The following is a 27,362-nucleotide window of genomic DNA, read 5'->3' on the forward strand; positions in this document are numbered from 1 at the left end:
TCACCATGCTTGACTGTAGGCAAGATACAGATGTCTCGGTACTTCTCACCAGGGCGCCGCCACACATGCTGGACACCATCTGAGCCAAACAAGTTTATCTTGGTCTCGTCAGACCACAGGGCATTCCAGTAATCCATGTTCTTGGACTGCTTGTCTTCAGCAAACTGTTTGCGGGCTTTCTTGTGCGTCAGCTTCCTTCTGGGATGACGACCATGCAGACAGAGTTGATGCAGTGAGCGGCGTATGGTCTGAGCACTGACAGGCTGACCTCCCACGTCTTCAACCTCTGCAGCAATGCTGGCAGCACTCATGTGTCTATTTTTTAAAGCCAACCTCTGGATATGACGCCGAACACGTGGACTCAACTTCTTTGGTCGACCCTGGCGAAGCCTGTTCCGAGTGGAACCTGTCCTGGAAAACCGCTGTATGACCTTGGCCACCATGCTGTAGCTCAGTTTCAGGGTGTTAGCAATCTTCTTATAGCCCAGGCCATCTTTGTGGAGAGCAACAATTCTATTTCTCACATCCTCAGAGAGTTCTTTGCCATGAGGTGCCATGTTGAATATCCAGTGGCCAGTATGAGAGAATTGTACCCAAAACACCAAATTTAACAGCCCTGCTCCCCATTTACACCTGGGACCTTGACACATGACACCAGGGAGGGACAACGACACATTTGGGCACAATTTGGACATGTTCACTGTGGGGTGTACTCACTTATGTTGCCAGAAGACAGAAGACAGTAAATCTACACTGCTATACAAGTTGTACACTGACTACTCTAAGTTATATCCAAGTGTCATGTCTATAGTTTTGTCCCATGAAAAGATATAATGAAATATTTGCAGAAATGTGAGGGGTGTACTCACTTTTGTGATACACTGTATATATACTGATCAGCCATAACATTAAAACCACCTCCTTGTTTCTACACTCACTGTCCATTTTATCAGCTCCACTTACCATATAGAAGCACTTTGTGTTCGTCAGTGGTCACAGGACGCTGCCCACGGGGCGCTATTGGCTGAATGTTTTTGGTTGGTGGACTATTCTCAGTCCAGCAGTGACAGTGAGGTGTTTAAAAACTCCAGCAGTGCTGCTATGTCCTATCCACTCATACTAGCACAACACACACTAACACACCACCACCATGTCAGTGTCACTGCAGTGCTCAGAATCATCCACCACCTAAATAATACCTGCTCTGTGGGGGTCCTGACCATTGAACAACAGCATGAAAGGGGGCTAACAACGTATGCAGAGGAACAGATGGACTACAGTCAGTAATTGTATAACTACAAAGAGCTTTTATATGGTAAGTGGAGCTGATGAAATGAACAGTGAGTGTAGAAACAAGAAGGTGGTTCTAATGTTATGGCTGATCGTGTACATTTAATGCACAAGTGGCAAAATACTATGAATGGATGCTTCTCTATAATAAAGATGCTACCTGTAGTCCACGTTGTAATTATCGGCTCGTTGAGGGTGCTGTGGGTGACGTAACAATCGTAAAGAGCTTTATCCTCCTCCGTGATGTCCACACACTTCCTCAGCTGGTAGCTGCCATCATCGTTGGGTCTGATTCCTGTAGATGCTGTTAGATGTTCAGGCAAAGTAGTTCCAGATTTTCTTATATACATCTGCACATCAGGAGGGTAGAAACCGGTGGCCATGCAGGTCAGGGTCAACTTGTCGGGGTTGGTTACTGAGTTCTTCGCAAATATAAACACATCCAGTGAAGCTGAATGGAGAGAGAACGTATTACGTTTGTAAATGTTTATTTTAAATGTAAGTACTTCATTAGATCAGTCGTGTACTCACTGTGGTTTTTTATCGATTCTTCTTCATAGCCCATGAACTTGGAGAGCCAGTCCACACACTCTTTCTCCAGGTAGTGCTTGGTGTACTGGTTTAGAATGGGAGTGTTATCCCATTTCCACTTGGTCGCTTCGGCAGCAGGGACCGCAGCGATCCATCTGAGGTTTTGTCCATCAAAGGAGAGGAAATCTGAGCCGTCATAACCATACTCACTAACGCTGTTAACAAATGAAACGCTTCCATCTGCGTCTTTCTTAACCACACACCCGTGTCTCCACTGAAAAACATGAAGATCTGAAATAAAATGAAACAACAAACACAGTGACTGGCTGCACAAAACAAGAGCACTATAAATATATATTCACCAAGAATCACTTTAATTAATAAAGTCAGGATATATAGACTCTAAGAAACAAACTTAAATATATTGAAAAATGATCCATGATTTACTAACCAGACTTGTTGTGGTTCATCCGATCCATCAGGATATCCAGGTTGACCTTGAACCACTGCTCTTTACTCTTGCGGGACTGGGTTCCTTTCTCCCAGTAATCTTTATCCATCTTCTCCTGCATCCAGGGCTGCATTGGAACCTTTATTTGTTTCTCACTGCTGTAGTAATCGATCTCTCGATCATCGAGCATGCCCATCGCAATGAACTCATAAATGCCGGGTAGTTGGAGAGGTTTGGAGAGAGCCGTGTAGATGTAGAAGAGGGAATGCTCACCTGTGGGGACAAAACAATGAAACGTTTATTATGTTAATCCATCCGTATCTCCATGTGTGTGGAAAGCTTAAAAAAGTTTACAAAATTATTATAATTATCATGCTCATTGTCTTGAAACAAGCTGTCCAAGAAGCCCAGTGGTCAGGTGTCCACATACTTTTGCCCGTATAGTGGGGGATTCAACATGACAGCATGAACTCATGAACAGCATGAACTAGCTGCATGGACTCCACAAGGTAATACAGGTAAACAAATCCTGCAATGGCTTATTAACTTAAACAAGCTACTAGATCTAGCTGCTGCATCTTCACAATAATGTGGAACTACAAAGAAGCAAACACCCAAACACACACACAAGCGTCCGACTCAATGACATTGTATCTATTTTATTTTATATATACGTTATTTACATCTTATATCGACTTCAACCACAATCAACATCAATATTAATAAACTCTGCCGTTAAACTGTAAAACTAAGCGGTTATGAGAACAATGATGTAACAATACAGAAAGCTGCACATGCCCAGTTTTATTATCAAATTCTATTTATTTCTTTATGCGGTTCCTAATAAAGTGGCCAGTGTTTGTTAGCAGTAAACTGGGATTTCGAACACATCGTATCGAATCTGAGCTCTGACATTCGGCACATTGGCTGTTGTTCAGGTTGGGACGAGCTAGACCAGGGTTTCTCATAACTGATGCAGTTACGACCTCTGCTGGCTGATTGATGGCACCTGTGCAGAGTTGGGGGATAGTGCTGATCAGGGTGTGGCTCTCCGTGCACAAGGCTGATCCGCATATATAAACACGCTTTGTGCAGGTTAAAAGAGGCAGATGATTACTGCACACGTTTCGGAGGGGGCGTGTGTTAGTCACGGCTCTCCACAGTCAGGAGTCAACGTCAATAAAGAGGAAGCCTAATGCAATCAGGTAATTGGACACCACTAGATTTGAGAGAAAGTTGGGGGAAAAATGTGAATTAATCCTAGCAGTGCTTTTGGCTGGTCAGGCGTCTACCGGTATTGTTTAACGTTTGAGGGGTAGGATAAAAAAGCCTAGCCACTAGGAGGTGCACTATTAGTGCAGGTCCCAAGCCTGAATACAAATAGGAGGGTTGCATTTGAAAGGTCAACCGACATAAAAAAAAGTCCCAGATCACAAGGTATGTGCACCAGAATGATCCCTAAAACACGGGAACTGCCAAAAAACTCAAATTCTCAAAGTTCTGGGATGGGAAACGGATGAGAGGAGGCCAGAAGAAGCGTTACAAGGATCTACTCAAGTCGACACTCAAGGGTTACAACATGGAGGTCGGCAGGTGGGAAACGCTTGCGCAGGAGAGGGCCACGTGAAGGTCTCTCGTTTAGGATGGGATGGAACGGTTCCAGCAAGACCGCAGGCAGCAAGTGAAGGAAATACAAGAAAGAAGGAAAGCACATCGGGCCTCGACCCGCTCTCCCGGCGGGACTGAGCTGCCCCCACTGTGGCTAAGTCTGCTCACCAAGGATCAGACTCATCAACCACCTCAGAACCCATCAACAGATCGTCCAGTGAAGAACGAAGGAAGACAATCATCCTCGGATAGCCCAGAGATTCAACTATAGGTCCAGCTCGTCTTTAACTTTTATAATGAACTACGTCACACAAACACTGTCGTCTACACGAGGTTGAGAATGGACATGGGTTCATGGTAAGTGGTGCTTCTAAGCAAACACAGCAGTTCATGTGTTTATTTTCCTTCTACTGTAACAATGAAAAAACGTCATACGTTCAGTACAGCATTGAAACAGGAATCAGAATCAGAATCAGGCTTTATTGGCCAAGTTTGCTCACACATACAAGGAATTTGTTTTTGGTTACACAGATGCTTGCAGTGCATGAAAAATACAGTAAAGACAATCTTATTCACACAGCTCACTCTCTCTAACACACACATTCATACCTGTAAACATAGAAAACATTGTAAACATTTAGCATGTGCAATTTACATTGTAATTTTAAAAAGGTGCAGTTTTGTGCAATATAAAAACTATAGAAAATAGAAAAAAAAATAGAAAATAGAAAAAAATATATAAATAAGAAATGGAAGTAAAAGTGAAAATCCTGTGTATGCTATTACATAAATTAAATAGGTAGTTTTGATGTGCAAGTGTCCCGAGTATTAACAGTACAGTAGTGTTCAATTGTTCATGAGCGTAATGGAGTTTGGATAAAAGCTTCTCTGTAGCCTGGTCGTTCGGGTCTTCATGTGGCTGAAGCGTCGGCCTGATGGAAGGCACCGAAACAGGTGATGGCCAGGGTGAGACGGGTCAGTGATGATTTTCTCTGCACGCTTCCTGGTTCTGGAGGCATGCAGGTCCAGCAGTGTGGGCAGCTTTACACCGATGGTCCTCTCTGCAGACTTGATGATGCGCTGCAGTCTCTTGGTGTCATGTTTTGTGACAGCGCTGCCCCACACTGTGATGGATGTGGTGACGATGGACTCTATGATGGCTGTGTAGAACTGCACCATCAGCTCTTGGGGTAGGTTGAACTTCCTCAGCTGGTACAGGAAGTACATTCTCTGTTGAGCCCTCTTGATGATGGAGTTGATGTTGCTGTCCCACTTCAGGATCTTGGAGATCGTTGTGCCCAGGAACTTGTAGGACTCCACAGCCATCACAGTCCTGTCTAGGATGGTGAGTGCTGGCAGGGTTGGGGGGCTCCTCCTGAAGTCCACGGTCATCTCCACTGTTTTAGCTGTGTTCAGCTCCAGATTGTTCTGACTGCTCCAGAGGACAACCTGATCAACCACCCGTCTATAAGCAGACTCATCACTGTCACTGATGAGACCAATGACTGTAGTGTCATCTGCAAACTTCAGGATTTTAACAGAGGAGTCCGTGGAGGTACAGTCATTTGTGTACAGCGAGAAGAGCAGTGGGGAGAGTACACAACCCTGTGAGGCACCCGTGCTGATGGTTCGGGTCCCTGAAGTACACTTTCCCAGCCTCACCTGCTGTTTTCTGCCAGTAAGAAAGTCAGTTATCCACTGGCAGGTGGAGGCTGGTACGCTGAGTTCAGTCAGTTTGTTGTGTAGTTGTGCTGGAATTATTGTGTTGAAGGCTGAGCTGAAGTCCAAGAACAGAATTCTTGCATAAGTTCCCGGGTGATCAAGGTGTTGAAGGATGAAGTGGAGACCCATGTTCACTGCATCGTCCACCGACCGGTTGGCCCGATAGGCAAATTGCAGGGGGTCTAGCAGGGGGTCCGTGATTTCGGTCTTTCAAAGGACTTTATGACCACAGAGGTCAGGGCAACAGGTCTGTAGTCATTTAGTACTGTGGTAGTTGTCTTTTTGGGAATGGGTATTATTGTGGAGCATTTAAAACAGGATGGAACCACACACAGCTCCAGTGATCTGTTGAAGATCTTAGTGAAGACAGGTGCAAGCTGGTCTGCACAGGTCCTCAGGCAGGAGGGAGAGATTCCATCAGGGCCCGGGGCCTTCTGGACTTTCTGTTTTTTAAAAAGTCTCAGCACGTCTTCCTCGCAGATCTTCAGGGCAGGCTGGATGGGTGGCTGATAGTCAGATGGGTGTGAAGTGGTGTTGGATGGGAGCTCGTTGCTGGGCTGTTCAAACCTGCAGTAGAATCTGTTAAGGTCGTCGGCCAGTTGACGATCTCCCATTGTCTGTGTAGGTGGCCTTTTGTAGCTGGTGATGTTCTGCAGACACCTCCAGGCGGTTGATGGCTCATTTGTGGACATCATGCTGCTTAGCTTGTTGGAGTAGTTCTTCTTTGCAGCCTTGATCTCTTTGGTTAGGATGTTCCTTGCCTGGTTGTACAGCGCCCGATCCCCACTTCTATATGCTACCTCCTTAGACCGGCGCAGCTGTTTCAATTTGGCATTAAACCAGGGCTTGTCATTATTATATTTAATGCGAGTCCTGGTGGGAACACAGATGTCTTCACAAAAGCTGATGTAAGATGTCACAGTGTCCGTGTATTCATCCAGGCTGCTTGTGGCATCATCAAACACACACCAGTCTGTTAATTCCATGCAGTCCTGAAGCCTTACTTTAGCCTCATAAGTCCATTTCTTCACCGTGCTGACTACAGGTTTGGCACACTTGAGCTTCTGTCTGTAGGTCGGGAGAAGATGAACTAAACAGTGGTCAGATAGTCCCAGTGCTGCACGAGGGACAGAGCGGTACGCACCTTTAAACACAGTGTAGCAGTGATCTAAAATGTTGCTCTCCCTGGTGGGGCAGGTAACATGCTGTCTGTATTTAGGTAGTTCGTTGTTAAGTTTTGCTCTGTTAAAGTCTCCTAAGATGATGAAAACAGAGTCTGTGTGTTTGTGCTCGGCGCTGAGAATCTGATCAGCGAGAGCGCTCAGTGCCTCGCGCGTGCACGCTTGAGGTGGAATGTAAACAGCAACAAGCACAACTGATGAAAACTCCCGCGGACAATAAAACGGTCTACAGTTCAAGAAAAGTGATTCCAGATTAGGGCTGCATGTTTTCATTAACACTGTGACATCTGTACACCAGCCTTGGTTGATTTATGAATGTTGCCATGGTGATGGTGGACGCTGGCGCATTTGGCTGCCGCTACCGTTACCGTATTTTACCGTATTTTACCGTATTTTATTGTATTTTTATCGTTTTTCGTTTTCATCTTTTTACACACCTTGTGGATCTATTTCTTTTATGTTACTTTTGATACTTTTATTTGTGCTTTTGATACTTTTTGTTCTTTCTACTGTACATCGCGTCTGCGGCCGGTGGTGAACGGTGGATGAGTTTTCCTGGGATCGGCACGATGTTGAACTATTCCGTTGACCAGCTGAGGAAGTTCAACAACTGCACTACTCCATCGTGTATCTCAGTCATCAAACAGCTTGGACTCCTTCGCCGGCCTCGTTATATTCACAGGGGCTCCCGGAGAAAGCTTGTTTATCTTCGAAATGGTAACGCTATTCCATCCTTCTGGTCAGCCGTGCGCACTGTCGCTCCGCAAACACGTCATCAGAGCGCTGCTGCCTTGCACACCAGTAGCGGTGTAGTCTCCATGACAACGCTGTCCACGGAGTGGGATGGGAAACGCGGAGTGGACTTTGCAAATCTCCGTTCTCTTCCTCGTTCCTCACAGCCAACTACACAACAATACCACTTGAAAATGGCATTGCTTAATGTTCGTTCACTCAACACAAAAAGTACTGTACTCAGTGAATTTATATCTGACAGTGAACTAGACTTTTTCTGTCTCACTGAAACTTGGCATAAACCCTTGGATTATTTTACGTTAAATCAGACCACGCCAATGGGATACTCGTATATTGATGAACCTCGTATGGAAGGGCGAGGTGGTGGTGTTGCTGCAGTCTATAGGGATGATATTAAAATAACCACTTTGTCTTTTCCTGCTGCTCTTTCTTTTGAACACCTGGCTTTCAAGTTGTCAGGGCCTACTCCTCTGGTCACTGCTGTAGTTTATCGTCCGCCAAAGCCAAACGCTTCCTTTCTCTCTGATTTTTCAGATTTTTTAACCCAGCTTAGTGCCCTCTCATCCTCTGTACTGCTTATGGGTGATTTTAACATCCATATTGATGACAACAACTGTAAATTTGCCAGGGAATTTTTGGAATTGTTACAGTGTTTTAATTTCACACAACATATACATTTTCCAACTCATAAAAAAGGTCATACTCTTGACCTTGTCTGCTCTACTGGTGTCCTAGTTCATCAGCCGTCCAGCCATGACCTTACTGTCTCTGATCATTTGACAATCATCATGGACATTGAGGTCACTAGGCCCATCACTAGAGCTAAACGTAAAATATCCTTCAGGAATCTTCAATATATCTCTCCCTCTGCTTTCTCAGATTCTCTTGTTAAAAAGATGTCTGTCTGTCCTGTACTGTCTAGTAATTCATCTGACCTTGTCGATTACTATAATGACATACTCGCCTCATGTCTTGATGAGCTGGCTCCTTTGAGAACCAAATTTGTTTCATTTAGTCATTCCGCACCATGGTACACAATTGAGCTTCACCAAATGAAATCCCGTAAACGCCAGCTTGAAAGACTTTATAAGAAAACCGGTCTAACAGTACATTATCAGATTTATTCTGATTATCTTCAACATTACAAAGACGCTCTTACGGCAGCCCGATCCACTTACTATTCCGAACTCATACATGCTGGATCAACAAATCCTAAGACTCTCTTTTCCACAATAAATAAACTTCTCAAACCAGTTGACAATACTACCAATTCCTTTACAGTTGACAAGTGTAACTCTTACCTCTCATTTTTTCAAACAAAAGTTGAGAATATCCACAATTTTCTGACAGTTTCCCCTGTCATCTCTGTTTCTCCGCCTATCTCATCTCAATTTATTACCCAGCCTCTGTCTCAGTTCTCACCTGTGTCTCTTTTGGACCTATCTGAGATCTTAACAGGGATGCGAAGCTCCACTTGTGTTTTGGATCCTGCTCCATCAAAACTTGTTAAGGGTTGTTTTCCAGTTATCTCATCACTTATCACAGAGATAATCAATTCCTCTCTTAGTTCTGGCTCAGTCCCTCAATCACTCAAATTGGCTGCTGTTACTCCCATACTTAAAAAACCTGGACTTGACTCTAACATTATGAGTAACTTTCGGCCCATTTCCAATCTTCCATTTCTGTCGAAAATACTGGAACGTGTTGTTGCCTCACAGCTCAAAGATCACCTAAATTCCAATAATCTATTTGAATCATTTCAGTCTGGTTTCCGCCCCCAGCACAGCACTGAGTCAGCCCTCCTCAAAGTCACAAATGACCTTCTTCTTTCCTCAGACTCTGGACAAATTAATATTCTCGTCCTCCTTGATCTTACTGCAGCTTTTGACACCATTAATCACTCCATTCTTCTGTCCCGCCTTGAATCCTCTGTCAACATCACTGGTACTGCCCTTTTGTGGTTAAGGTCATATCTCATAAACAGACAACAGTTTGTTAATATCAACAATTGTAGTTCTGCCATTGCTCCACTGTCCCAAGGCGTTCCCCAAGGCTCAGTGTTAGGTCCCCTTTTGTTTATTCTTTATATGCTCCCCCTTGGTGACATCATACGTCGGCATGGTTTACATTTCCACTGCTATGCTGATGATATTCAGCTTTACATCTCCTCCAAATCCATTAATACTGAACTTCACTCCACTCTGACAAATTGCATCACTGAAATGAAATTGTGGATGAAAGCTAATTTCCTCAAATTAAACTGTGAAAAATCAGATATGATCATCGTAGGTCCTACAACCCTGGCAAAAACCACAAAAAATTTTCAAATTACCATTGATAATGACACTTTGTCTCCGTCTTCTAACATCCGAAATCTTGGTGTAATTTTTGATAGCAACCTCTCTTTTGACCTCCATGTAAATCACATCACCAAAACTGCTTTCTTTCATCTAAAAAACATAGCACGTCTACGTCCATCACTCTCCTTTTCTGCCGCCGAAACCTTGATTCATGCTTTTATTACATCCAGAATTGATTATTGCAATAGCATCCTTTATGGTACATCTAACAAAATCCTAAAAAAACTTCAGTATATCCAGAATTCAGCTGCTCGCCTCCTTACTCATACTCGCTCCCGTGATCATATTACACCTGTTCTACAAAAACTTCATTGGCTTCCCGTTGCTCAACGCATTCAATTCAAAATTCTTCTATTCACTCACAAAGCTCTCCATAATCAGGCCCCATCCTACCTCACCGACCTGCTCCATCAGCACATTCCCTCCCGTAGCCTTCGCTCTTCTGAGGCTAACCTACTGTCCATACCCTCTAGGACCAAGCACCGGACCTGGGGTGACAGGGCCTTTTCCATAGCTGCTCCATCTTTATGGAATGCTCTCCCCAAACACCTACGAGATTGTCCTGACCTGTCCAAATTCAAGTCACTTCTCAAAACTCATCTATTCAGAGTGGCATTTAACTTGTAACAACACAAAATAAATGCTTTTATTTTTGCTATTCTTTTTAATAGTTTTTATACTTAGATCACGACAGAAATGTGAAGTCCTAGATCCTAAAACTTGTAAAGTTTTCAGTTTCCTGATTGCATGTAAATCTGTCCTGCTTCTGTCTAATTTTAAGAAATTGTTCTATATTTGTTGTTCTCTCTCATAATTTAGCTAATTTTTAATGAACTGTCTTATGCTGCTCTCTTTGTTTTTATCTTAATTATTCTTGATGTTGATGTACTATTTTGATTTTGTACTATGATTTGTATGGTGTATGTACGTATTTGTTTTGATTATTTGTCTTATGTAAAGCGTCTTTGAGTATCTTGAAAAGCGCTATATAAATAAAATGTATTATTATTATTATTATATAAAAGCAAATTCCGCCGCCTTTTTTCTTGCCGGAAAGCTCGGCGTCGCGGTCCGCTCGGTGGAGATGAAAGCCGTGCAGGTGGAGCGCGCTGTCCGGGACGGAATCGGTGAGCCAGGTCTCAGTGAAGCACAGTACAGCAGAGAGAGAAAAGTCCTTGTTGGTACGGTTTAACAGTGAAAGTTCGTCCATTTTATTTCCTAAAGAGCGAAGGTTTGTCATGTGGATGCTGGGTAGCGGTGTACGAAGTCTGCGCTGTCGGAGTTTGACGAGCGCTCCGGCGCGCTTCCCACGTTTGCGCATCCGCCTGCGTCTGCTCAGGAGCGCAGCCGCTCCGCTGACCAAAATGTCCAAAAAACTGTCCAAAAATGAAAAATCAGGAAATATACCTGGTGGCATGAGCTGCCTGATGTTCAGCAGATCTTCTGTGCTGTATTGGAGTGTGTTTGGATCACACATGCCAGAACAAACAAACAAAAACAAACAAAGCACTACGGAGCTCCTAACCAGTGTTGCCATCTGCGGCGCCATCTAGTTGCAGCTGAATCGTGTTCAGCTGTGTGTTCGAGTGAACACTGCCCTCATACTCTGGTTAAGATTAGTACACACACTCAGAGTTTAGCTTTTCTAAAAACTAGACACAAATCCACCTACCTGCATAGGCTGTTCCTCCATTTACAGTTGCAATTTCCCCTGTTTATAAAGAAAAAAAACTATCAGAGCAGTTCATACACAGTTTCTTATTTCCAAGACTATGGGTGTTAAAAATAATAACAACTCAATTACTCATTATACACAACATCACCTAAACTCCAAATATTTGAAGCTTGACGCCTTTCATCAAGAAATCTGTACCCTTAAACTCGACATGTGCGACCCAGATCAACAACTCAGCAGCATAAAATCATAACCGCTGCTTACCTGAGCTTCTCTTCTTCACATTGAGACCACATCTATATCTGTGTGTTGTTCCATTAGGGATATAATCTACTTGTTTTTCATCCTGACAGTCATCCTGTATGTTTCCAGAATATTTCCAGAATATACAGACCCATTTTCAACTGTGTTTATCCACCTAACTAACTAAGACTGTCTTTCTCAGATCATTTATTCTCTCAGCTTTCACAGTAAAAAGCTGAAACTGTTAATTGGTTCAATAAACTGTCACTTAAACCTCTACAACCAATAAAGAGAGGTTTATTTTACTGCCAGCTCATCTAAATGACACACAGTGGAGAAAAGAAATAAAAAAATAGCAAATCTTGCTTTGGCTCAGAGGAACAACTGAAATTCCGCCCACAATCTGAATTCAGAAGCTCTGATTGGTTTATACAGCGCTTTATCAAGGCCTGAACCACGAGTGAATCACTGAAACACATGAGCACTGATTCATGAAGTTGTTTATGCACGACACCATAATGAAACTGAGTGAGCAAAACAAATGAATCTTTACCATAGATAAGAGCACAGCTCAATGAGTCGTTTGAAAAGAGTCGTTTCTGACTCGTTATACTCAGTGATTCAGTGATGCTTTTTTACACAGACTGATGTGAAGAAATAGGGGAGGGTAAATTTCATGTGTATGGACAGAGTCTGGGAGAGTTTTAGAGCCAAAAAGGCACAAATGTATTAAATAATGACACTATAAAGTACTAATAATTCATCTTACAAATTTGTTCTGCAGTATAATCTGTTTCTTTTCTGTGTTGGAAAGCTTTGGAGTCCAACATGGACTCTTTTTACTTCAATAACTCCAGATCTGAATGAGTTAAAAGCTAAATGTTTGCTATAGTCATTGTAAACAACATTTGCCACAGACATAAAGTGTTGGTAATAAAATATATATTTATTAGGGCTGTCAAACGATTAAAAATTTGAATCGCGATTAATCTCAGAATTTCATATAGTTAATCGAGATTAATCGCATTAAAAAAATCTGTGTAAATGTTTTAGAAAACACGGATTTTTAAGTGAAATGTTACCATTAAAATAGTGAACACATTTTATGCTAAATGTACTTATGTTAAAAACTGCTGGGACAAGAGAAAACTGTAAGGGAGTTTTATTCACTCACATACTAGGCAGTAATACTATCCAGCAGAGACCCTTGACTTCGTATATATGTCAGATTGTAGGTTAGAATTTCTCCATCAGCAAACATTGTAGATCAGCGGTGCTTTAGGTGGGATAAGGCGTAGTTATTGTAACAGACTTTTCTGTGCTTGTATCGTGACAATGGTTTGATGGTCGTTTCTACACAAAGTGAGTGTGTTTTGACCCTTTGGGGCTTCCATAGTTCATGGAATAGCATGTTCGGCTAACGTGATGACTCTTGGTACCGTAACAGAAGTTAATAAAAGTGTTCTTCCGACAACTTGTGAATATAGCGTGTATTTATTTATTTATTAAGCGAGTGCATCACTACGATGCTCGGTTACATTATGATAACAAACCGCAAATGAAACAAACGGTGGCAAGTCCTCCCCACACTTTGAGAAACGCTGGATGACTCGCAGAGCCAAATAGAATTTGCGTTAACGGCACTATTTTTTTTTTATCGCGTTAAATTGAGATCGCGTTAATGTGTTATTATCGCGTTAACTTCGACAGCCCTAATATATATATATATATATATATATATATATATATATATATATATATACATATATATATACAGTGTATCACAAAAGTGAGTACACCCCTCACATTTCTGCAGATATTTAAGTATATCTTTTCATGGGACAACACTGACAAAATGACACTTTGACACAATGAAAAGTAGTCTGTGTGCAGCTTATATAACAGTGTAAATTTATTCTTCCCTCAAAATAACTCAATATACAGCCATTAAGGTCTAAACCACTGGCAACAAAAGTGAGTACACCCCTAAGAGACTACACCCCTAAATGTCCAAATTGAGCACTGCTTGTCATTTTCCCTCCAAAATGTCATGTGACTCGTTAGTGTTACTAGGTCTCAGGTGTGCATAGGGAGCAGGTGTGTTTAATTTAGTAGTACAGCTCTCACACTCTCTCATACTGGTCACTGAAAGTTCCAACATGGCACCTCATGGCAAAGAACTCTCTGAGGATCTTGAAAGACAAATTGTTGCGCTACATGAAAATGGCCAAGGCTACAAGAAGATTGCCAACACCCTGAAACTGAGCTGCAGCACAGTGGCCAAGATCATCCAGCGTTTTAAAAGAGCAGGGTCCACTCAGAACAGACCTCGCGTTGGTCGTACAAAGAAGCTGAGTGCACGTGCTCAGCGTCACATCCAACTGCTGTCTTTGAAAGATAGGCGCAGGAGTGCTGTCAGCATTGCTGCAGAGATTGAAAAGGTGGGGGGTCAGCCTGTCAGTGCTCAGACCATACGCCGCACACTACATCAAATTAGTCTGCATGGCTGTCACCCCAGAAGGAAGCCTCTTCTGAAGTCTCTACACAAGAAAGCCCGCAAACAGTTTGCTGAAGACATGTCAACAAAGGACATGGATTACTGGAACCATGTGCTATGGTCTGATGAGACCAAGATTCATTTGTTTGGTTCAGATGGTCTCAAGCATGTGTGGCGGCAATCAGGTGAGACGTACAAAGATAAGTGTGTCATGCCTACAGTCAAGCATGGTTGGTGGGAATGCCATGGTCTGGGGCTGCATGAGTGCAGCAGGTGTTGGGGAGTTACATTTCATTGAGGGACACATGAACTCCAATATGTACTGTGAAATACTGAAGCAGAGCATGATCCCCTCCCTCCGGAAACTGGGTCGCAGGGCAGTCTTCCAGCATGATAATGACCCCAAACACACCTCTAAGACGACCACTGCTTTATTGAAGAGGCTGAGGGTAAAGGTGATGGACTGGCCAAGCATGTCTCCAGACCTAAACCCAATAGAACATCTTTGGGGCATCCTCAAGCGGAAGGTGGAGGAACGCAAAGTCTCGAATATCCGCCAGCTCCGTGATGTCGTCATGGAGGAGTGGAAAAGCATTCCAGTGGCAACCTGTGAAGCTCTGGTAAACTCCATGCCCAGGAGAGTTAAGGCAGTTCTGGGAAATAATGGTGGCCACACAAAATATTGACACTTCAGGAACTTTCACTAAGGGGTGTACTCACTTTTGTTGCCAGTGGTTTAGACATTAATGGCTGTATATTGAGTTATTTTGAGGTAAGAATAAATTTACACTGTTATATAAGCTGCACACAGACTACTTTTCATTGTGTCAAAGTGTCATTTTGTCAGTGTTGTCCCATGAAAAGATATAGTTAAATATCTGCAGAAATGTGAGCGGTGTACTCACTTTTGTGATACACTGTATATACTGATCAGCCATAACATTAAAACCAACCCCTTGTTTCTACACTTACTGTCCATTTTATCAGCTCCACTTACCATATAGAAGCACTTTGTGTTCGTCAGTGGTCACAGGACGCTGCCCACCGGGTGCTGTTGGCTGAATGTTTTTGGTTGGTGGACAATTCTCAGTCCAGCAGTGATAGCAAGGTGTTTAAGAACTCCAGCAGCGCTGCTGTCTGATCCACTCAAACCAGCAAAACACACACTAACACACCACCACCATGTCAGTGTCACTGCAGTGCTGAGAATGATCCACCACCTAAATAATACCTGCTCTGTGGTGGTCCTGTGGGGGTCCTGACCATTGAAGAACAGCATGAAAGGGGGCTAACAAAGCATGTAGAGAAACAGATGGACTACAGTCAGTAATTGTAGAACTACAAAGTGCTTCTAAGTGGAACAGTGAATGTAAAAACAAGAAGGTGGTTCTAATGTTATGGCTGATCGTGTACATTTAATGCACAAGCGGCAAAATACTAACATTCAGGTGATATCAAACATAATATCTAAATAAATATTTCCATAACAGATCTCTATTGGCTGGTCAGGCATCTGCCGGTATTGTTTAACGTTTGAGGGGTAGGATAAAAAAGCCTAGCCACTAGAAGGTGCACTATTAGTGCAGGTCCCAAGCCTGAATACAAATAGGAGGGTTGCATTTGAAAGGTCAACCGACATAAAAAAAAAGTCCCAGATCACAAGGTATGTGCACCAGAATGATCCCTAAAACACGGGAACTGCCAAAAAACTCAAATTCTCAAAGTTCTGGGATGGGAAACGGATAAGAGGAGGCCAGAAGAAGCGTTACAAGGATCTACTCAAGTCGACACTCAAGGGTTACAACATGGAGGTCGGCAGGTGGGAAACGCTTGCGCAGGAGAGGGCCACGTGAAGGTCTCTCGTTTAGGATGGGATGGAACGGTTCCAGCAAGACCGCAGGCAGCAAGTGAAGGAAATACAAGAAAGAAGGAAAGCACATCGGGCCTCGACCCGCTCTCCCGGCGGGACTGAGCTGCCCCCACTGTGGCTAAGTCTGCTCAGCCAGGATCAGACTCATCAACCACCTCAGAACCCATCAACAGATCGTCCAGTGAAGAACGAAGGAAGACAATCATCCTCGGATAGCCCAGAGATTCAACTATAGGTCCAGCTCGTCTTTAACTTTTATAATGAACTACGTCACACAAACACTGTCATCTACACGAGGTTGAGAATGGACATGGGTTCATGGTAAGTGGTGCTTCTAAGCAAACACAGCAGTTCATGTGTTTATTTTCCTTCTACTGTAACAATGAAAAAACGTCATACGTTCAGTACAGCATTGAAACAGGAATCGTGTTCAGCTGTGTGTTCGAGTGAACACTGCCCTCATACTCTGGTTAAGATTAGTACACACACTCAGAGTTTAGACACAAATCCACCTACCTGCACAGGCTGTTCCTCTTTCTACAGTTGCAATTTCTCCTGTTTATAAAGAAAAGAAACTATCAGAGCAGTTCATACACAGTTTCTTATTTCCAAGACTATGGGTGTTAAATATTAATAACAAATCAATTACTCACTATGTACGACATCACCTAAACTCCAAATATTTGAAGCTTGACGCCTTTCATCAAGAATTCTGTACCCTTAAACTCGACGTGTGCGACCCAGATCAACCACTCAGCAGCATAAAATCATAACCGCTGCTTACCTGAGCTTCTCTTCTTCATATTGAGACCAAATCTACAGTATATCTGTGTGTTGTTCCATTAGGGATATAATCTACTTGTTTTTCATCCTGACAGTCATCCTGTATGTTTCCAGAATATTTCCAGAATATACAGACCCATTTTCAACTGTGTTTATCCACCTAACTAACTAAGACTGTCTTTCTCAGATCATTTATTCTCTCAGCTTCCACAGTAAAAAGCTGAAACTGTTAATGTGTTCACTAAACTGTCACTTATACCTCTACAACCAATAAAGAGAGGTTTATTTTACTGCCAGCTCATCTAAATGACACACAGTGGAGAAACCAAATAAAAAAAAACAAATCTTGCTTTGGCTCAGAGGAACAACTGAAATTCCGCCCACAATCTGAATTCGGAAGCTCTGATTGGTTTATACAGCTGTTTATCAAGGCCTGAACCACGAGTGAATCACTGAAACACATGAGCACTGATTCATGAAGTTGTTTACGCACGACACCATAATGAAACAGGGTGAGCAAAATGAATTAATCTTTACCATAGATAAGAGCACAGCTCACTGAGTCGTTTGAAAAGAGTCGTTTCTGACTTGTTTTGACTCAGTGATTCAGTGATGCTTTTTTACAGACTGATGTGAAGAAATAGAGGAGGGTAAATTTCATGTGTATGGACAGAGTCTGGGAGAGTTTTGGAGCCAAAAAGGCACAAATGTATTAAATAATGACACTATAAAGTACTAATAATTCATCTTACATATTTGTTCTGCAGTATAATCTGTTTCTTTTCTGTGTTGGAAAGCTTTGGAGTCCAACATGGACTCTTTTTACTTCAATAACTCCAGATCTGAATTAGTTAAAAGCTAAATGTTTGCTATAGTCATTGTAAACAACATTTGCCACAGAAATAAATTGTGGTAATAAAATATATATTTATATTTATATATATATACTGATCAGCCATAACATTAAAACCACCTCCTTGTTTCTACACTCACTGTCCATTTAATCAGCTCCACTTACCATATAGAAGCACTTTGTGTTCGTCAGTGGTCACAGGACGCTGCCCACCGGGCGCTGTTGGCTGAATGTTTTTGGTTGGTGGACGATTCTCAGTCTAGCAGTGACAGTGAGGTATTTAAAAACTCCAGCAGTGCTGCTGTGTCTAATCCACTCATACCAGCACAACACACACTAACACACCACCACCATGTCAGTGTCACTGCAGTGCTGAGAATGATCCACCACCTAAATAATACCTGCTCTGTGGTGGTCCTGTGGGGGTCCTGACCATTGAAGAACAGCATGAATGGGGGCTAACAATGTATGCAGAGGAACAGATGGACTACAGTCAGTAATTGTAAAACTACAAAGTGAGTGTAGAAACAAGAAGGTGGTTCTAATGTTATGGCTGATCGTGTACATTTAATGCACAAGCGGCAAAATATTAACATTCAGGTGATATCAAACATAATATCTAAATAGATTTTTTTATGATCTCCATGTTGCTTCTGTTTGATGCTATTATAATGAATGGATGCTTCTCTATAATAAAGACGCTACCTGTAGTCCAATTTGTAATTATCGGCTCGTTGAAGGTGCTGTGGGTGACGTAACAATCGTAAAGAGCTTTATCCTCCTCCGTGATGTCCACACACTTCCTCAGCTGGTAGCTGCCATCATCGTTGGGTCTGATTCCTGTAGATGCTGTTAGATGTTCAGGCAGAGTAGTTCCAGATTTTCTTATATACATCTGCACATCAGGAGGGTAGAAACCGGTGGCCATGCAGGTCAGGGTCAACTTGTCGGGGTTGGTTACTGAGTTCTTCGCAAATATAAACACATCCAGTGAAGCTGAATGGAGAGAGAACGTATTACGTTTGTAAATGTTTATTTTAAATGTAAGTACTTCATTAGATCAGTCGTGTACTCACTGCGGTTTTTTATCGATTCTTCTTCATAGCCCATGAACTTGGAGAGCCAGTCCACACACTCTTTCTCCAGGTAGCCCTTGGTGTACTGGTTTAGAATGGGAGTGTTATCCCATTTCCACTTGGTCGCTTCGGCAGCAGGGACCGCAGCGATCCATCTGAGGTTTTGTCCATCAAAGGAGAGGAAATCTGAGCCGTCATAACCATACTCACTAACGCCGTTAACAAATGAAACGCTTCCATCTGCGTCTTTCTTAACCACACATCCGTGTCTCCACTGAAAAACATGAAGATCTGAAATAAAATGAAACAACAAACACAGTGACTGGCTGCACAAAACAAGAGCCCTATAAATATATATTCACCAAGAATCACTTTAATTAATAAAGTCAGGATATATAGACTCTAAGAAACAAACTTAAATATATTGAAAAATGATCCATGATTTACTAACCAGACTTGTTGTGGTTCATCCGATCCATCAGGATATCCAGGTTGACCTTGAACCACTGCTCTTTACTCTTGCGGGACTGGGTTCCTTTCTCCCAGTAATCTTTATCCATCTTCTCCTGCATCCAGGTCTGCATTGGAACCTTTATTTGTTTCTCACTGCTGTAGTAATCGATCTCTCGATCATCGAGCATGCCCATCGCAATGAACTCATAAATGCCGGGTAGTTGGAGAGGTTTGGAGAGAGCCGTGTAGATGTAGAAGAGGGAATGCTCACCTGTGGGGACAAAACAATGAAACGTTTATTATGTTAATCCATCCGTATCTCCATGTGTGTGGAAAGCTTCAAAAAGTTTACAAAAATATTATAATTATCATGCTCATTGTCTTGAAACAAGCTGTCCAAGAAGCCCAGTGGTCAGGTGTCCACATACTTTTGCCCGTATAGTGGGGGATTCAACATGACAGCATGAACTCATGAACAGCATGAACTAGCTGCATGGACTCCACAAGTATCCCCAATATTCCAAAGAGTGACGTCACTGAACGCTTAACGTGTTAACGTTTAATTTTTTGATCAGTATTTCCCTCTGTTGCAGTGCTCCTTGGTATAAAACGTTCTGCAGAAAAGCTAAAATGCTGCTGTATTTATAACAGCTAATATAGATAATACAGGTAAACAAATCCTGCAATGGCTTATTAACTTAAACAAGCTACTAGATCTAGCTGCTGCATCTTCACAATAATGTGGAACTACAAAGAAGCAAACACCCAAACACACACACAAGCGTCCGACTCAATGACATTGTATCTATTTTATTTTATATATACGTTATTTACATCTTATATCGACTTCAACCACAATCAACATCAATATTAATAAACTCTGCCGTTAAACTGTAAAACTAAGCGGTTATGAGAACAATGACGTAACAATACAGAAAGCTGCACATGCCCAGTTTTATTATCAAATTCTATTTATTTCTTTATGCTGTTCCTAATAAAGTGGCCAGTGTTTGCTATTTTAGTATCTCTAGAGGGTTTGTATCATATTTACTAGTTATGAACTCACCCACTTTAACAGAAAATAGATTTGAGGTTTAATAAAATTGTTACAGACAGATTAAGAGATTTAAATGATACATTTTTATCTTTATACATCTTTATAATGGCCTGGGAAATACCAGTCACCCAAACATGTACCGTGTTCCATCAATATCTGCACCACACAACACTGCTAACAGACCCTGTACCACCCCACTAAGTACAGAACAACCCTTGACCAAACCACACAGAGAATACTGTTCCATCCAGCCATAATCATGCACTGTATATGGACACTATATGGACAAAAGTATTGGGACACCTGAGCATCAGTTTGTTGGACATCTCATTTGTTGCTTTAATATTACCCACTATTTTGGGAAGTATTTCTACAAGACTTTAAAGTGTGCCTGTGGGAATTTGTGCCTGTTCAGTCAATGTTGGAAGAGAAGAGGAGGCCTTGCTGAGGCCATATTGTCTCTCATAACCTCTCGGGCGGCACGATGGCTAAGTGGGTTGCACTGTCGCCTCACAGCAAGAAGGTCCTGGGTTCGAACCCCAGGTAGGGCGGTCCGGGTCCTTTCTGTGTTCTTCTCAGATCATTTGTTCTCTCAGCTTCCGCGGTAAAAAGCTGAAACTGTTAATTCGTTCACTAAGCTGTGAACACTGACATGGTGGTGGTGTGTTAGTGTGTGTTGTGATCAGACACAACAACACTGCTGGAGTTTTTAAATACCGTGTCCACTCACTGTCCACTCTATTAGACACTCCTACCTAGCTGGTCGGGCGGCACGGTGGCTTAGTGGGTAGCACTGTCGCCTCACAGCAAGAAGGTCCTGGTTTCGAACCCCAGGTGGGGCGGTCCGGGTCCTTTCTGTGTGGAGTTTGCATGTTCTCCCCGTGTCTGTGTGGGTTTCCTCCAGGAGCTCCGGTTCCCTCCCACAGTCCAAAGACATGCAAGTGAGTTGAATTGAAGATACCAAATTGTCCATGACTGTGTTTGATATAAACTTGTGAACTGATGAATCTTGTGTAATGAGTAACTACCGTTCCTGTCATGAATGTAACCAAAGTGTAAAACATGACGTTAAAATACTAATAAACAAACAAACATTACCTCTCAAAGAAGGAAAAAATACACAAATAAACATCCAACACCAACAGTACAATATGTTAACACTTTAAATAATGAAGTAGATATAATTTAGTACAGCTTTGTTGAGTTTTTAGTTCGTAATAACGCTGTAAATTTTTACTTTCACTTTTGAATCACCGTTATAAAACTGTATCATGTAAACTTACCCTCTCCGTTTACTGCTACACCAGTTCCTGCCATCAACATACCCAACATACCAACCAGCATTAGCATCGCCATTATCACCAGTCCGTCCTTGTTCTAAACATAAACCAGTTTGTACAGTCCTCTAGTTATAATAACACTTCAGTTCAGCGTTAGTTGTTTATTCCACCTTTGATGGAACGCCGTTAGAACGAGGTTGCCAAGTCAAGCAAAAACAGCCATCCTAAAATCTGTCTAAAACCCGCCCTCCAGGAGTTGCAACTAGCCCAAAGTCTAGGGTGTCAGACGTTTGAACAGTGGCGGCTCTTGCCAAATCTCTCAGGGGGGCGGGCAATTGTTGCGATGATGGCCAAGATGACCCGTTCAATGGGTAAATTAAAGTTTAAATAATGAACATCTTAAGTCATCTGTCAGTTTGCCTTCACAAATAAATTTGAGCATGGATAGAGAGCAGCTTTACCATCAATCATAAAATGAAGTAAAGCTTCACACTAATAATTTAATCTTTTTAATTTAGTCTTCATCAGAGAGCATTTTATTGTAGGTGCAGCAGATCCTGAGGTGATGGTCATGTTGACGAGAACCCTCCCGGAACCCATTTAGATTGTATTGCAGCACCTACAGTTTGAAAAGAAAAAAGTGCCTTAATTTGAGAGTCTATCAGAGCAATCCGGGTGATTTTCAATCAGACTGAAATTGCCCAAAAAGGGCGGTACTGTACGGAACACAACTCAATGTTGATTGGACAATATTCAGAGGCATGGCAGACTGTCCAGAACAGTCACAGATAGTTTAACACTGGTTGAATGTGATAAAAAAAATTCTTCTCTTTCGCCATTTGATAGATTTAGGAATATTCTCCACCAGTAAATACATTTAGGCTGTTATGGAATATTCTCCACCAGTTGATAGATTTAGTCTGTTATGGAATATTCTCCACCAGTTGACAGATTCAGGCTGTTATGGAATATTCTCCACCAGTTAATAGATTTAGGATGTTATGGAATATTCTCCACCAGTTAATAGATTTAGGCTGTTATGGAATATTCTCCACCAGTTAATAGATTTAGGCTGTTATGGAATATTCTCCACCAGTTGATAGATTTAGTCTGTTATGGAATATTCTCCACCAGTTAATAGATTCAGGCTGTTATGGAATATTCTCCACCAGTTGATAGATTTAGTCTGTTATGGAATATTCTCCACCAGTTGATAGATTCAGGCTGTTATGGAATATTCTCCACCAGTTAATAGATTTAGGCTGTTATGGAATATTCTCCACCAGTTGACAGATTCAGGCTGTTATGGAATATTCTCCACCAGTTAATAGATTTAGGATGTTATGGAATATTCTCCACCAGTTAATAGATTTAGGCTGTTATGGAATATTCTCCACCAGTTAATAGATTTAGGCTGTTATGGAATATTCTCCACCAGTTGATAGATTTAGGCTGTTATGGAATATTCTCCACCAGTTAATAGATTCAGGCTGTTATGGAATATTCTCCACCAGTTAATAGATTCAGGCTGTTATAGAATATTCTCCACCAGTTAATAGATTTAGGCTGTTATGGAATATTCTCCACCAGTTGATAGATTTAGGCTGTTATGGAATATTCTCCACCAGTTAATAGATTCAGGCTGTTATGGAATATTCTCCACCAGTTAATAGATTCAGGCTGTTATAGAATATTCTCCACCAGTTAATAGATTCAGGCTGTTATGGAATATTCTCCACCAGTTGATAGATTTAGGCTGTTATAGAATATTCTCCACCAGTTAATAGATTTAGGCTGTTATGGAATATTCTCCACCAGTTGATAGATTCAGGCTGTTATGGAATATTCTCCACCAGTTGATAGATTTAGGCTGTTATGGAATATTCTTCACCAGTTGATAGATTCCTCTTGGTTTCTTTACTGAACTCGGTTAAGCCCAGAAGACAAAGGCACAGAGACACAGACACGGCCGAGTACCAACAATCTTCTAACTTTATCTGGGGAATTAACAAGAATAAATAGCTAAGGAAAAGGGGGTGTTGGTAGACAATAAAAGCATTTTGGGAATGGCCTTTCCAAGGTCCTCACTTTAACCCAATGGATACTATGTGGATCGTACTAAAAACTCCTGCCATAATTCCAAAAAAATAGTTCAAACCAATTTGGCCAAGTGGGCGGCTCGGTGACTCGGTGGGTAGCACTGACGCCTGGGTTTGATTCCCAGGTGGAGTGAGTTGGGTCCTTTCTGTGTGGAGTCCAGACACATGCAGTCAGGTTAATTGGAGATGCTAAAGTCCACCTAGATAAGTGTGTTTGATGAACTGGCGACCTGTCCGGGTTGTTTCCTACCTTTTAACCAATGAAACCCACAGTGACCTTGATCAGGATAAAGAGTTGGTAAAACAAACAGTGAATGAATGAATAAATTTGGCCAAGTGGTTAAAAATACAACCAGTGTTGTACTAGAAGCTTGCCGATGGTCTTTAAAAGCGGCCGACTGACTGCTTGATGTATCACATATAGACACCAGAGATACAGTTTTAAGTTCTTCGTGTCCCTGTAAGGGTATCCTTCAAGTACTCCAGTGTTCTCTCATTCCCCATGAACATGCAGAAGGTGGGTTGGCTGCTCTAACATTGCTCACAGATATAAGACTATGATTAAGTGTATAAGTGAGAGTGTGTGATGCCCTGGGATGGGTTGATGCCCTGGATTGACCCTTAAAAACACACTAAAGGGGTTGTAGACTGTATGGCTAAAAGTATGTGGACACCTGACGGGCATTAATATGGAGCTAACCAAAATATCCACTGATACACAGCACTATTGCTCCCCCTTGTGGATACTTATGCTGTGTGTATGGACCATAATGTGTAATGTGTTGTAATGGGACGAATTGAGCAGATTTAGTGTCGTTGTGAACATTTGCTGAGATGTTTAAAGACGCTTCTCATTTGTCAGCACTAGAAATGAATAGATTAGATCGACTGCTAATCTGCATCAGTGTACAGACAGGAAGTCGACTCAGGAATCGACTCAACGATTCAGTTTGGACGTGTTTTAAAATATACTCCTATTTTAATATGCTTAAAATCTTGGATTTAACTTTTATTAATTTACTAATATAAAGTGTATAAAGTTTATCTGTTTGTTGTTCTGAAGTTTCATTTGATCTGTTTCTCGACTGTTCTTACATCAGGTGTCGACTCTTAGGATCAGGAGCCGAATTTGAATCCGACTCTCAACTCCAACAGCTTGTAAGCGGTAAATCGAATTTAGCTCACAGCCATCTGTATAAAGTTAAAACACTACAAACTTGCTATTTCTATTCTGTGTTCGGTGTGGACCAGTTCGACCTAAAATACCCTGAAATATTGTCTACCTTAACTTAAACTTAACATCAGCTCGGAGCTTCTTAGAATCGATTCTTTTGTACCGATTCCTTCTTGTATGAATAAACGGATGTGAGCTCGGTGGCAGGTCATGTGACTCAAACGAAAACACCGTTTTGGTCAAATAAAGCACAAACTTTGTAAATAATCAAGAATTAACCTTTAATCCCAGATTTTAAGCGTATTGCAATTGGAACCAATGTCAAAGCACACGGTATTAAGAGTGTACGTTAATACCATATGATTCATCTCCTAACTGAATCTGATTGAGTCGATTCCCCACTACCAGTATATACGAAAAGTGAGTCTGTTTAAGTTGATTCACTAAGTGAATCTGATTCGGTTAAATGACACTTTAAGTTAACGTACACTATCACCACAGTAATTATCGGTAATTTGGTAGCACTTTAACTTTAAAAGTACTACTTTATGTTACATGTTGTGACTTGCTGCCAGTAGCCGATATAAAAAAGAGGTTAACAGAATATTGGCTATAAGAATCGAGAGTCGATTCACGTAGCGGTTCTTTTTTCTATTCTGCTTTGGAGTCGATTCACACAGTGAAACCGAATTGTCTAGACTTCGCGCACACCAGTTACTATTGTCTGGTGGTAATTGCAGTTGAATAAAATGTTTTATGCTGTAAATCACATCTGTAAGAATCAAATCCTCGATTTAATTATTTTGTAGATAAGAGTCGAATGCAAAGATTGGGAGTCGGTTCACACTATCAAGCGTTGACAAATGAGAAGCGAAACTGATCCTGCTCAAAACGTCCCATTACAAAACACCATTTATTATAATATATACACACTGCAAGAGTATCCACAAGGGGGCGCAATAGTGCCGTGTATCAGTGACAATTTGGCCAATTTCATAACAATACCCGTGGTTTTGGTTCAGGCGTCCACATACTTTTACAGTCCACATAGTATTCTTTGGGTTAAAGTGAGGACCTTGGGAAGGCCATTCCCAAAATGTCTTTCTTAATTACTCCACCCATTTTCTGCACTGCACCAGTTTAACTGTCACTAAAACAGCCCTAGAGCACCACCATGCTGGATAGTAGGTGTAGTGTTGTTGGGATTGAATACCTTATTTCAGGCACACAGTGATGTAAAGCTCACCTGACAGAGTGTCCTGCTTTTATCCTTCAGAATCTAATTTATAAATGACTCGGTTCCTGCTTTACCTCTGAACACATTTCCAGTCGTCCAGTCAGCGTATTAAGACAGTTTGGATTCTTCTTCCCAACCTTGGTAAAAATACTCTGTACCTACACAGAGCGTTCTGTACAGATGATCTCAGACCTGAACTGCTTCAACATGTTTCCATGTGACTATGAAGCTCAACTAGTTTTCTGAACAAAGCAGCAGAAAAATTTACATTACTGCACTGAGTTGTTTTATATCTGCTGTTTTAAATACTGTATCTTCATCTGCTGTCTATAAAATAATGAATCTGTGATGATACGATCAGGTTCCAACAATATAATAACATATGAACACAAGACAGATCAAAAAAATCTTCAGAATATTAAGAGATCTTTATTAATACAAAGTCAAACTTGCAATGCACAATTTATACAATGTGGACAGAAGTATCTGGACACCTGATCATGAGCTTGTCGGAAAAGAACAAACAGTGACCTCTGTGTGATAACAGTCGCTCTTCTGAGAAGCTTCTCACAAGACTTTGAAGTTTGGCTGTGTGTGGGAATTTGTGCCCACTGATTGATCAGTTGATGTTCCGGCTCATTCCAGAGCTGTTGAGTGGAGCTGAGGTCTAGACATTAGACCCAATTCAGCCTTAATTCAGTAACTAAATGAGTTGTCCCAATACTTTTGTCCACATAGTGTATCACATACTTTCCAACCTTGTATGAAATTCACTCACTCTCAGGATGTTCAGATCAGGACCTCACAAACACTTCCTGTTCTGAATCCTCCTCATATTATCACTATTTACAGGAGCCACAAACCCAGTGAACGGTTCAGTATCTCACTGCTGCTGGTTCAGTCATATCAAACATAAAAAACTACCATTAAACACCATCAGAAATGATAAAACCCAGTAAACAGTTTAGTATCACTGTTCTTTTTGAAAGTTCCGCAAGCTTTCAGCTGCCTGAACAAAATGCAGGAAGAACTGAAATAATTGAACTAACTTTTCAATTCCTCGAGCTTTCAGGCCTACAGTAGTTTGTGCTTCATAATGGAACGAGCTGTACTGATGCCCTCACAGATGTACCAGTCACCCATGAAATGGGTTTTGATAACACCCCCCA

General features: G+C 41.7%; 1 protein-coding gene across 1 annotated transcript in view; it reads right to left on the reverse strand.

The window, feature by feature from the left end:
• LOC134333896 (uncharacterized) overlaps window positions 1–21,875 on the reverse strand; it is a 28,053-nt gene extending 6,178 nt beyond the window's left edge. The window contains exons 1-9 of the mRNA XM_063016099.1: window positions 21,687–21,875; window positions 19,345–19,617; window positions 18,894–19,184; window positions 18,523–18,813; window positions 16,698–16,736; window positions 11,569–11,607; window positions 2,273–2,545; window positions 1,822–2,112; window positions 1,451–1,741 (exon numbers count right to left, since the gene is read on the reverse strand). Of these exons, the coding sequence (XP_062872169.1) occupies window positions 1,451–1,741; window positions 1,822–2,112; window positions 2,273–2,545; window positions 11,569–11,607; window positions 16,698–16,736; window positions 18,523–18,813; window positions 18,894–19,184; window positions 19,345–19,617; window positions 21,687–21,759 (1,861 nt within the window). The 5' untranslated portion in view covers window positions 21,760–21,875. The remainder of the gene's footprint in view (window positions 1–1,450; window positions 1,742–1,821; window positions 2,113–2,272; window positions 2,546–11,568; window positions 11,608–16,697; window positions 16,737–18,522; window positions 18,814–18,893; window positions 19,185–19,344; window positions 19,618–21,686) is intronic.
• Window positions 21,876–27,362: the final 5,487 nt, after the last annotated feature.

This window comes from Trichomycterus rosablanca, chromosome 1 (assembly GCF_030014385.1).
Source record: "Trichomycterus rosablanca isolate fTriRos1 chromosome 1, fTriRos1.hap1, whole genome shotgun sequence".
Taxonomy (NCBI): Eukaryota; Metazoa; Chordata; class Actinopteri; order Siluriformes; family Trichomycteridae; genus Trichomycterus; species Trichomycterus rosablanca.